The 12,714-nt window shown below is 44.8% G+C and overlaps 1 protein-coding gene across 1 annotated transcript in view; it reads right to left on the reverse strand.

The window, feature by feature from the left end:
- The window catches only part of LOC139233676 (proto-oncogene Wnt-3), a 75,549-nt gene that overhangs the window by 14,808 nt on the left and 48,027 nt on the right, over positions 1-12,714 (reverse strand). Inside the window, exon 3 of the mRNA XM_070864078.1 lies at positions 5,046-5,311. Coding sequence (XP_070720179.1) covers positions 5,046-5,311 — 266 coding nt within the window. The remainder of the gene's footprint in view (positions 1-5,045; positions 5,312-12,714) is intronic.

Here is a 12,714-nt window from a genome sequence, read left to right on the forward strand (position 1 = left end):
TGCGTCTGCTGCAGCAAATTTCATCAGCTGGGCCCAGAGTTTGGAGCTGGGCGCTAAGGGAGGCGTTGCACACCTCTTTTAGGGCGCTAGGCCAACTGAGCAAGGGAAAATCCCAAGCTAAACAACCGGCCTCGGAGCACCATAACAGAAATCTAGGCTGATACTCCAGGGCAGTACTGAGGGAATGCTGCATTGTCAGAGGTGCTGCCTTTTTGGACAAGATGTCAAATCGAGGTCCCATCTCCCCTCTCAGGTGGGTGTAAAAGACCCCGTGGCACTATTTTGAAGAAGAGCAGGTGAGTTTGCCCCGGTGTCCTGGCCATTATTTATCCTTCACCCAACATTACCAAAACAGATTATCTGGTCATTACCCGATTGATGTTTGTGGGAACTTGCTGTGCGCAAATTGGCTGCCACATTTCCTACATTAAAACAGTGACTACACTTCAAAAATACTTTATTGACTAAAGTGCTTTGGGACGTTTGGAGGTCCTGAAAGGCGCCATGAAAATGCAAGTCTTTGGGGTGGAAATTCAGTCTTCTGCTGCCCCCATTAGTGCCCGGAGGGGCGGCAAGGAGAGCAGAAAGCACTAGCGCCCGGGCAGCCAGGTATCGACGGGGTGCGGAGTAGTAGAAAGACTTGCATTTATATAGCACCTTTCACAACCAGCGGACACCCCAAAGTGCTTTACAGTCCATGAAGTCCTTTTTTGAAGTGTAGTCACTGTTACAATGTAGGTAGGTTTTAAGGAGTGTTTTAAAGGAGGAGAGAGAAGCGGAGAGGTTTTGGGAGGGAATTCCAGAGTTTAGGCCTAGACAACTGAAGGCACTGCCGCCAATGGTGAGGTGATGGAAATCGGGGACACACAAAAGGTCGGAATTGGAGGAACGCAGAGGATTGGGTTTAAGGTACAGTTAGAAGTAGAGTCCATTGCATTTCATTTAAAAAGAGTGCTGCTGGCAGCTGGAGTATGACAGGCAGCAATCGCCAGGTTAAGAAGGGCCACGAGTGTAGATTAAATCAGCTCAAGCAGGCCTACTGATATTTCTTCTCACTTCCCTACTTCTAAAAAGTGACTAATATGGATTACGCTTCTGTTTTAGAAGAGTCCTGAGTAAGAATGACTGACACATACCCGTAGGGTGCTAAATCTTCAGTGCATGCCAGAAAGGTACACTGGCGTCACGCCACCTATCTGTTGACACACAGCAAACACCTGGATGGGATTTTTTTCATGCCAAAATGCCTAATATCTTATTTACAGTGCCAAGCTAGTTCTGAAGTGTAATCTACCGGCTGTTATTTACAGCACTAGGAAGTTGCCATAGTAAACGTGGTCACTCCCTCCTCAAACAACTATCCTCAACCCAGCCATCCTCCCAAGCTCTGCACCACCTCTATCCTCCTTTCCCTTGCTTAGGTCCTCAAATGTGATGTTGGCTCCAAGGTCTATGCCTACCTCTCTCAAAGCTCCCTGGTTGTATCCCTTCAGTCTGGCTTCCACCCTTTTACCATTACTGAGACTGCTCTGACCCAAGTCCCAAATGACATTCACTGTGACTGTCACCATGGTGCACTAACTCTCTTTGCCCTCCTTGACTGCTCTACAACACTTGACAATGCCTTTCTACTCAACGGTCTTACCAGTGTTGTTCCGCACGATGGGACTGCCTTCACATAGGTTCACTCCTATCTGTCTGAACAGTCAAGGCATGGCCCGCAATGACTTGTCTTTCTGCCCACTCAGCATTGACCATATCCTTGGCCCTTCATCGTCTCAAGGGGTCTACTCCTGCTCCTAATTCTTACATTCTTCCTAATCTACATGCTGCCCCTTGGTGACATCATCTGCAGGAATGGCATCAGCCTCCATATGTAAGCTGACGGGACTCAACTCTACCTCGCCATCTCCTCCATTGACTCTACGACCAGCTCTACGCTGTCAGACTGTCTCTCCAGCATCAAGGCATGAATAAGTCCAACTTGTTCCAACGGAACAACAGAACGACTGAAGCCATTGTTATCAACTCTCACCATAGACCCTCACATCCCTGTCGCCGAGGTACACCTGTCAAGACTGGGCATACCTCTGTTAACCCTGTGTCAAGTCCCAACTGAGTGCCACCCTTGCATTGATGGTCCTGTAGGTGCGGCGGGGGCTTCATCGCCACAATATAGGTTTTGTTGGGTAAGGGTATTGAGGGATATGGGTCAAAGGTGGGTAAATGGGGTTGAGGCATAGATTAACCTCGATCTGAATGGAAACAGGCTTGAGGGGCTGAATGGCCTACTCCTGTTCCTATGTTCACGAAGGCCATACAAGAATTCTCTATTCAAATATTGTTCTACATTTCCTTCCGTAACCAGACACACATGATCCTGTGATATGCTTCATTGTAAAGTGCCTTCAACATCAAGGCTGTATTCAACTGACTGACACCAAGGAACCATGGAAAACTGAGGCTTGTAGGGAGGGAGGGCTGTCAAAAGGAAAACCCTCCAGTGGCTGGAATCACACCTGACACACAGGAAGGTGACTGCAGGGGCTAATCAATGCCAGCCCAGGACTTTCCTGCAGGAGTTCCTTAGGGAAGCGTCCTTAGCCCATTATAATCTCGGAGTGAGACTGCTCGGTGACAATCCATAGCACTCAGCTCCATTACAACTCCTCTGATAATGAAGCAGCCCATGCCTACCTACAGCAAGACCTGGGCAACATCCAGGCATAAGTTAAGTGTCAGGTAACATTCAGACAATGACCATCTCGAACAAGAGGAAACCATCTGCTCCTAAACTTCAAGGGTACCACCATTGCCGAGTTCCCCACCATCAATATCTTGAGGGGCGGCCCTGACCAAAAGCTGAACGGAACTAACCATACAACCTGGTGGCTATTGGACCAGAGTAGAGGCTGGGTAACATGTGGCGAGTAAGTTCACCTCCTGACCACTCAAAGCCTCTCCGCCATCTACAGGACTCAAGTTAGTATTGTGCTGAAATGCTCACCGCTCCCCTGGATGGGTGCAGCCACAGTAACTTTACAGAAGCTCAACACCATTCAGGACAAAGCAGTTTGATTGTTTAGCGCCACTGCTGCTGGTCTTTACACCCACCCCCTCCACCACCAGTGCACTGCCGCTGCAGTAAGTACGAGCTACACAATGCACAGCAGCAATACACCATGATTACTTTGACAGCACCTCTGACCCCTGTAGCATTTTCACTGAGAAGGACCATCACCTCATACACCATCCTGATTTAGATGTTCCTTCATCATTGCTGGTCAACATCTTGCAATTCTCCACCTAAAACCACTGCGGGAGCACCATCACACAAAGGACTGCAGCAATTCAAGGCGGTGGCCCACCTCCACCTTCTCCGGGCAATATGTGTGTGATTCTGCCGGTGTTGCCCACATTCTGGGAGTAAATAAAACAAAATGTCCGATGCCAGATAGTAACGCTCACAATGTGTCTCTCGGTTTGCTAATAATCCACACCTCCTGCTTTAAAATGCTTCCTTAGTTACGTGGATTTATTTGCTGCAATATTCCTTTTACCCTTTCATAATATTCAAGTGCACATTCTACATTGTATACTGTTTATTTCCCAGACGCTGAGATTATGAACATCACAGTGATAAACTCATTTCACTTGTCACACCAGACTGCATCCCACAGTAGCAGGGTGGTGTGACTTATACACAGAGAGTGTGAAGGTGCGCTGTAGGTTGGGTTACTGCAAGCGAAGCACAGCCTCCTCAAAGCATTCTGTTCGGGCAATTGGAGGCAGGAGCACTTTGCTTCATACTTTCTGAGTGTGGGGCTATCTATGGGTGGCTGGTGTGAGCCTCTGTGCTGCCTGGCCAGCCTGTTTTCCTCTTTCTCTAAAATATGAATAAATGGGAATTCCAAATGGGAACGGCCTGGTGCCATCTGTGCAATTAGGGAGTGGGAGGGCAACTGCAAGCCTTGCAACATCAAAAAAATATAATTGCCTGATCCTTACAAAATACCTGCTGGGCTCTAAACTCACTTCCACCTATCCTCCACTGCCCAGCAATCAGTTCTACAGGCGAGAACATGGCTGGATGCCACTGACACTAAATAGGTCAATGCTGCCTGATTTGAATGCGCAAACCCATTTTAGGCTGAGTGCTTTTGCCATCTGTTGGAAATGACAACAGGTAAAGGGCAACGGTGGGCAGGGATCCAACATAATAGGTCACTGCCCAAATGTGGTACGACGTGGAAACTTTATAAGCTCCATTCATCGGTGACATATTCACACATTCACATTTTTGTGGATCTGAAAATAAAGGTGTTTATACTATAAAGTACAGCCAATGGAGTGGGACCGCATGTCTCTACTTGTAACATGCGAGCACCCAGTAGAACCCCAGAATACCCAACCTCCCTCTCATCTTCACTATTCAGTCCGAAGCAAGTAGTCTGCCAGTCCATGTGACACTCTTCGATTTTCTGGCCGTCCTTTTCTGGGAAATCTCCATAGAAAAGACTGAAATTCCAATATCATTTACAAGGATGGTAACACTGCACAGCAGTGACTGCACTGAGATAGATGCAGTAGTTGCAGGGCGATGATCCCCAACCAGCCCCCTTCACCTCATCAGTCGGAGTACATTAACTGTACTTACACCAGGGTTCAGTGGGTGGAACTTTTGCTCCTGAGTCAGAAGGTTTTGCATTTAGTCCCCAGTCCAGCTTGCCACCTCAGTGCAGTGCTGCATTGAATTCAGATATGCTGTTCTTCACAGATGGGACTCTAAACTGAAGCCTCAAACAGATGCCTTGAAGATCCCATTCAGTGTCCCTGTGAATATTACTCCCTCACAAGGTAAAAAATGAACTTCAGCAGTGCAAAATGGCTTTAATTTTGCCAATATGTTCGAATTAAATTTCAATCTAGAATAGAAAATTTAAAAAAATATCATAGTGCATCGAGTTCACCTCGTTCCAATTCAACTCAATGTAGTCTGAAATTAATTTGCACACACGCCAGTCCACGTCTATCCCACTCCTTACCGTCCGTCCAGCTTCATTGTTGTGCCGGTTCATGGCAGACCTGGCGTCCGGCCTGTTCTCCCGGGCGTCGGCAAACTCCCGGGACACCAGCACGCCGAACTCGGCGTCCTCGCTGCAGCCGCCCCACTTCCAGCCTTCGCCCGGCGGGCCCTTGTGGTGCGAGTCGCAGCCGCAGATGGTGTTGGAGCCCTCGGCGCACGAACGTGTCACGGCGAACGCCACTCCAGCTGAGGCAATGGCGTGGACAAAGGCCGACTCCCGGGTGGCTACGAGTAAAGACAAAACAAGAAGAGGGGACAGCAGATCAGGAAGTGCACAGACTTCAGCACAGCCACAGAAAAGAAGTCAATGGGGCATGTTTTGTAAAATGTACTAACGGCATGATTTATCTGTAAACCATTGTGAAGATGTCTGCTGCCAGTGCTTGTGTTTCTTTTTGATACTTTGAAATTTAATTAGTATATATCACATTAAATAGCAGACATGGTAATGTGGGTTAAAGAGAGTCTTGCCATTAGGGCCTCTTCTGAGAATCTATTGCTGAAGTGACAATGAACTGAAGCAGTATTTTAATTTTTCTTAAGTTCAGTTTTATTTTGTTGACTAAACCGAGGATGGAAAACAGTGTTAGCAAACTAGCCCAGAGTATGTCACTGAACCTCACAGTGTGAGGGAGTCCAGTTAATTGACATCCTGCAAATGATTCTGGCTTCATTACTGTATTTACTGTTGTGAATCCAGCAGCCCCTATTTAAGAAAAAGTATTTAAACTGAGCAGAAATAGAACTTTTTTTATTTTTAAAAGTTTTTGATCTTCATCATAAATTTGCAATCGCACTATTTTTCCCCCCAGAATATTTCTCCTATTTTCTCTCCTAAAATACTCTCAATCATGTTGGACTCCAGATCCAGGGGCACTTGCAGCCTTCCAGGACCCCACACTTCATTCTCCATTTGAAAGAAAGACTTGCATTTATATAGCGTCTTTCATGACCACTGGACGTCTCAAAGCGCTTTACAGCCAATGAAGTACTTTTGGAGTGTAGTCAATGTTGTAATGTGGGAAACACGACAGCTAACTTACGCACAGCAAGCTCCCACAAACAGCAATATGATACTGACCAGATAATCTGTTTTTGTTATGTTGATTGAGGGATAAATATTGGCCAGGACACTGGGGATAACTCCCCTGCTCTTCTTCAAAATAGTGCCATTGGGATCTTTTACGTCCACCTGAGAGGGTAGGCGAGGCAGACTCGGTTTAACGTCTCATCCGATGAGAGCTATTTAACTGTTGGGGCATCACAGCCAAGCCTGATCCTGTGCTTACCCTAATGTGCAAAGGCTTGAACAATTTCCAGCAAGGCTTACTGGATAATAATCAGGAGAGGGGTCTCTGGCTTACTGTCCCGCTTTCTCACTCAGAGACACTCAGGCCAATTGCAGCAGAGAAATTGTCTCATTTTTTAAAATAATATATACTGATGCTGAAACTCCTCAATTAAAAGGGACACTGATGGCAAGATTGCCCCATTAAAAAGGAGCACTTATGATGTCACTCCTCTTTAAGAAGGGGCACTGAAGGTGAGAATCTCCAAATAAACAGGACACTTATAATGAGACTCCCTCTTCAAAGATGATGAGAGTCACTGTTTAAAATGAAAATGTTCCCATATTGAAAGGAGTATAGATGGTGACATCTCTATTAAAAGAGCTACTGATGGCGAGGTTCCCTCATTAAAAGGGCCACAGATGGTGAAATTCCCTCTTTAAAATGGGACGCTTATTATATAGAATTATTACATGCATACTTATTACATAGAATTATCACATACATACTTATTAGATAGAATTATCACATACATACTTATTACATAGAATTATTACATACATACTTATTACATTGAATTATTATCATGGTGCGATTTCCCCATTTAAAAGTTTCACTGATGGTAAGATTCTGTCTTTAAAATGGGGCACTTAGGGTGAGATTTCCCCATTAAGAGAGGCACTGACGGTAAGCCCCATCTCATTAAAAGGAGCACCAATGGTAATAGTTACACTTTCAATGGAATCTCAGAGGTTTGCTGATAGTCTTGAGTTCTCCTTTCATGACATCAACAAATCCCGTCCATTGAGTTGCACACTGGGGACTCCCTTCAAAGCATCCGTTATTAACTTGCCAGTTACATTGGAACCATTTGGCAATGAGATCAAATTAGATGGAATTACATTCACATTTCTACATCAATTCATTAAATAACCAATGTTGTTACGTGGTAACATAACATTTTAATGGTTTTGTACAACATTTCTCTGGACATCATTTTAATGGAAATAGTGCCCCATTTATTTTAAGTTGGTTAACCCCTCCATTAAAAACAAGACAGGGGAATTTCATCAGGATCTGCTAATGTTTTCAGAATGTAATTATAGCATAGTGTGATTTTGCCCCACAAATCTATTACCTTTAGAGGAACTGGGATAGAGTGGGTTTGACACTGGCCATTCACCTCTGGGGAATGAATTCCAATTAAACCCAGACTAATGGGATGAACGCTTTCTCTGTTGGTTGGGTCCAATGTGAACTGTGCTTTGGCAATCTCATGCAATGTTACTTGATCGGCTGTAAAGCGCTTTGGGCTGTCTTAAGGTTGTGGAAGGCACACCCTTTCTCTCTTTTTCTTCCTTTCTTTCCCACAGAACTTGGAAAGACACAAGAGCAATCCCAGGGTAAGTGTCTCTCTTGTTTCTCCTCCGTTCCTGTGCGGTACCTCCCTGCAAGGCACAGCTGGCATTGGGACTTGACTGTGTACAGAAAGGATGGTCAAAAATTCGCATCCTGCCTACTCAACCGCTGTGAGTGACAGACCTGAACAAGATTGCACTCATCTGTGCTACCATTGACAGTAGCGCTTGCCAAAGCTCATGTGAAGAATGGCCCCCTGAATGAGATAGTGGGAGATGACAATACCTATGGAACTCTTTACCCCAGAAAGAATCAGCACCTTCAGGAGAGCAGAGGAGAGTAAGTAAGGGTGAAAGTGCATAAAGAAACACATCACAGGATCAGTACACCACACTGCAACAGTCTACATTCACTTTCTCAATACAAGTTTTCTTTGTCTTTAGAAATATCCCATCCCACCTCCCATCCTCTTCTGTCCTGTGCCCAAGACAGCAGTGTCCTGGCGAATATTATCCCTGAACCAATGTCACAAAAAAAAGATTATTATAGAATCATAGACTACAGCACAGAAGGAGGCCATTCAGCCCATCAAGCCTTTGCCGTTATCTGTTCATTTATTTCATTGCTATCTATGGGACCTTGCTGTGCACAAATTGACTGCCATGTTTCCTATATTACAACAGTGACTACACTTCAAAAAGTACTTTACTGGCTGTAAAGTGCTTTGGGATGTCTTGTGGTCATGAAAGGCGCTATATAAATGCAAGTCTTTATAGCGGGGCCCGGATCTCCAGCCGACTCCTGCTATTTTGACAATGTAGCTGTTCTTTACCTGTGAGCCTTCACTGTGGACTGTCACACTCAGTTCCATAATGGAAACCTGCATTGTCTGCTCTCTAATTATTCACATTTCTCTGTCTAGCACAGATAATGCTGTCAATTATCTCTGGCAATCTATCCTCTAGTCTGTGTCAGTGTGTTGCAGTATGTGTGACTGAATTTAGAAATCTGCTAAATACAAAGAAAGGGAAGGAAAGAAATAAGGAAGGCAAGAAAGATATACTTGCATTTATATAGCGCCTTTCACAACCTCAGGATATCCCAAAATGCTTTACAGCCAATGAAGTACTTTTGAAATGTTGTCACTGCTGTACTATAGGAAATGCAGCAGTCAATTTGCATACAGCAAGCTCCCACAAACAGAAATGAAGTAAACAACCAGATCATTTGTTTTAGGTGCTGGTTGAAGGATAAATATTGGCCAGTACCTCTGCTCTTCTTTGAAGTAGTGCCATGGGGTCTTTTACATCCACCTGAGAGAGCAGACGGAGCCTAATTTTAATGTCTTATTTAAAGACTGCATTCTAACATTGCTGCATTCCCTCAGTACTGCATTGGAGTGTCAGCCTAGATTATGTGCTCAAATCTTGTAGTTCATGGAAATCCTGTTTCCCCACCATTATGTTTGCTGGCAAACTCACTACATGTATATCAGTGTTCAGGTTCATCAAGGCACTTTTACTCAGGAGAATCAAATCCAAGTTGATGTTACAGTGAAACCTTCACTAAATGTTCATTCTCTGAATTGACTTCAACCTATTGCATAAAGACGTGGCAGCTTCAATCTAAATGGTTTCCCTGAAGGTAACTAAAAATGACCATGAAAACTATTGAATTGTGATAATGACCCATTGGTTCCCTAACATCCTTCATGGAAAGGAACCTGTCACCCCTACCCAGGTTGACTTTTAATGCCCTCTGGACAATTAATGATGGCCAATAAATGTTGTCTTACCAGTGCCACCCACATCCTGAAAACAAATGACAAAATGGCAAAAGATATAAACAATGAGTATATTTGTGTTTGATCCTTTGTCCTAAATATCAGAAAGGGAAGATGAGTCACAGATAAGGGTGTTTGCATGTCCAGTGACAGTAAGATAGAGGAGTGTGAAGATAATGTTGAAGACATGGGAATGTTTTGATGCCAGGAGCAAAACAAGCCATGTTAAGACAAAACAAAGTAACTGTAATGAGGGAGCTACCAATAGGCACGGTACAAGAGCAATGGATAACAACTTATGAGACTAATTTATGATAGAGGAATGGGAATGTATTGGACAGTGTGAGAGGGAGTGAGAGTGTGATGCTGGAGGTGTGGGATTGTATAGGACAATGTGAGAGTGAGTGTGAGACAGCGATGCTGGAGATGTGGGAATGTCCTGGGATAGTGTGAGAGAGTGAGTGTGAGAGAGCGCTGTCAGAGATGTGGGAATGTATAGGACAGTGTGAAAGAGTGAGTGTGAATGTGAGAGAATGAATGTGAGAGAGCGCTGCCAGAGATGTGGAAATGTTCTGGGATAGTGTGAGAGCGCTGTCAGAGATGTGGGAATGGAAAGGATAGTGTGAAAGAGTGAGTGTGAGAGAGCGATGCTGGAGGTGTGGGAATGTCCTGGGTCAGTGTGAGCGAGTGAGTGAGAGAGAGCGATGCTGGAGGTGTGGGAATGTCCTGAGCCAGTGTGAGCGAGTGAGTGTGAGAGAGCGATGCTGGAGGTGTGGGAATGTCCTGAGCCAGTGTGAGTGAGAGCGCGAGTGTGAGAGAGCGATGCTGGAGGTGTGGGAATGTCCTGGGTCAGTGTGAGCGAGTGAGTGAGAGAGAGCGATGCTGGAGGTGTGGGAATGTCCTGAGCCAGTGTGAGTGAGAGCGCGAGTGTGAGAGAGTGAGTGTGAGAGAGCGATGCTGGAGGTGTGGGAATGTCCTGAGCCAGTGTGAGCGAGTGAGTGTGAGAGAGCGATGCTGGAGGTGTGGGAATGTCCTGAGCCAGTGTGAGTGAGAGCGCGAGTGTGAGAGAGCGATGCTGGAGGTGTGGGAATGTCCTGAGCCAGTGTGAGTGAGAGCGCGAGTGTGAGAGAGTGAGTGTGAGAGAGCGATGCTGGAGGTGTGGGAATGTCCTGTGACAGCTCAGGACAGAGGCTGACTCTCTTGCCTAGAAAATGAGCTCCATTACCTGCTGAGTATCTGAATCTGCCTTTGTTAGCCCGGTGTCACACTGTATTATTAATACAATGGAGAGAGTTACTTCAGGCAACGTTACCCACTGCAGAGTTCTGGCATTCCCTGACAAATCGTAGCAACAGCCAACTATTCTTAATTCTAGTGTGTCCCCAATCGGGTGGGATAGACTAGGAAATCCCTATTGAAACACTTTCATCAAAATGACTAAAGGGCGTGTGAATGGCGCAGCTATGGCCGTAATCACTAGTTCGCGCTGATATAGTTTGCCCTCTCTCGCAGTGGGGTAGGAGCTTAACTCTTTTTCTCAGTATAAGCTTATTTTGCTCTTTTTAATCCCTTTAGCTCATGAAGCATCAAAACTGATCCTGGCCATTTCTGCCCAGAAGCAAATAATGATTTTTTTTTTATTTAAAGGAGATATGCTTTAAAAATGTAATTTAAATGGCAGTAATGAGGCAGAACCAGGCCGCAACATCTTGTCGGGTCTGCTGACCTGGTGCTGGGAGGTTGGGTTGAGGGGCGGCGCGGATCAGGGTTGAAGGTGTCCCCGGCCGCGACACACACACACTCCCCGCTAATCTCAGCACTCTTTCCCCCCACCCCCGACCTGATTGACGAGCGAGAAATTTCAGAAGAAGAAAAAAACCTACTGCATCTCTGAACAGAAAAGCAGAGGAGACAGAACCACGGGGTGCAAAGAGAAAAAACCGAGAGGGGCTGCTGGGAATAAATTCTAAAGGGCAGCAAACACTTTAAACTGATTTACTGAGAAGGGGGTGCGCAACAGTCTGACTCTGACATACTGCGGATAAACTATGCTTTTATACACATCCTCCATTCAGTTGTTAACTGATTCATTCAAATTTTTAAAACTGATTCATTTCAAATTCTTAAAACTGATTCGTTCCTTTCTTAAAATGTATCAATTAATTAATTCTTAAAATTGATTAATTAAAGTCTTAAAATGTATCATTTGATTCATTCCTTCTTAAAATGGATTAAAACATGAATTCAATTCCTAAAAACGATCAATTAATTCATTAATTTCTTAAATTAATTCATGTTTTTCTTAAAATTGGTTCATTCATCTCTTAAATGTATTAATTCATTCATTCGTTCATTTTTTTAAAGGTTTGCAGGGTTCAGGGAGAAAACCACTCGAATTATTGAATATAACCCCCCCCCCTTCAAAACACGGCCCAAATCTCAGGAACCCCCCCCAACCCACCCATTGTACTCGAAATGCAATCAGTAATTATAAAGCAATCATCCATTGACCCGGTTGTGGGATGTGTTCCCCAAACCACTAACGCCGCAGATCCCGGTGAATGTAAGGCTACCTCAGTGATCAGTGGCCCGCGATATCTTTAGACACGGATCGCTGGTATAACATTCCTATTACTATAGTTGGTAGAGCAGCCCAATATAACAGTGATAAGTCATTGTTGCCCAACCACCAGTTGTGTGTCCCTGTTCCGTGCCTTGTAACTTGCTGTTAACCCGTCCGAGACAGAAGTATTTTTCGCGGAATTAACAGTAGTGTGACTGAGAAATATACGGGGGCTTTCCTTCTCTCTTTCTCATCAAATTACACACTATGCGGACACCTAATCCTGAAATATTACCCTGTAAAAATGAGACTCTGGAGGAAAATAATCTATTTTGGGATCTGCTTAAAAAAAATGCTTCTGTTAACAAATCCTCAACTTATCCCCAGCTAACTGCGAGCGACGAGGACAGCAGGAGCTGAGGTGGGGGGGGCGAAAGGATGGGTCAGGGTAATGTTGAGACCCACGGTATTACTGAACACAGTGAGGATTCGGTACCACTGAGCTGTGCTTAGACCCCAGCCTGATGCCGGAAAGGCGTCCATTGCATCTTATATTTTCCAGACATATATACATAAATGGAACTACAGCTTCTTAAATGTAGTTAAAGTACAAATACAAGTTCTTATTCTGAAT

The sequence above is a fragment of the Pristiophorus japonicus genome, chromosome 21 (genome assembly GCF_044704955.1).
Source record: "Pristiophorus japonicus isolate sPriJap1 chromosome 21, sPriJap1.hap1, whole genome shotgun sequence".
Lineage (NCBI taxonomy): Eukaryota > Metazoa > Chordata > Chondrichthyes > Pristiophoridae > Pristiophorus > Pristiophorus japonicus.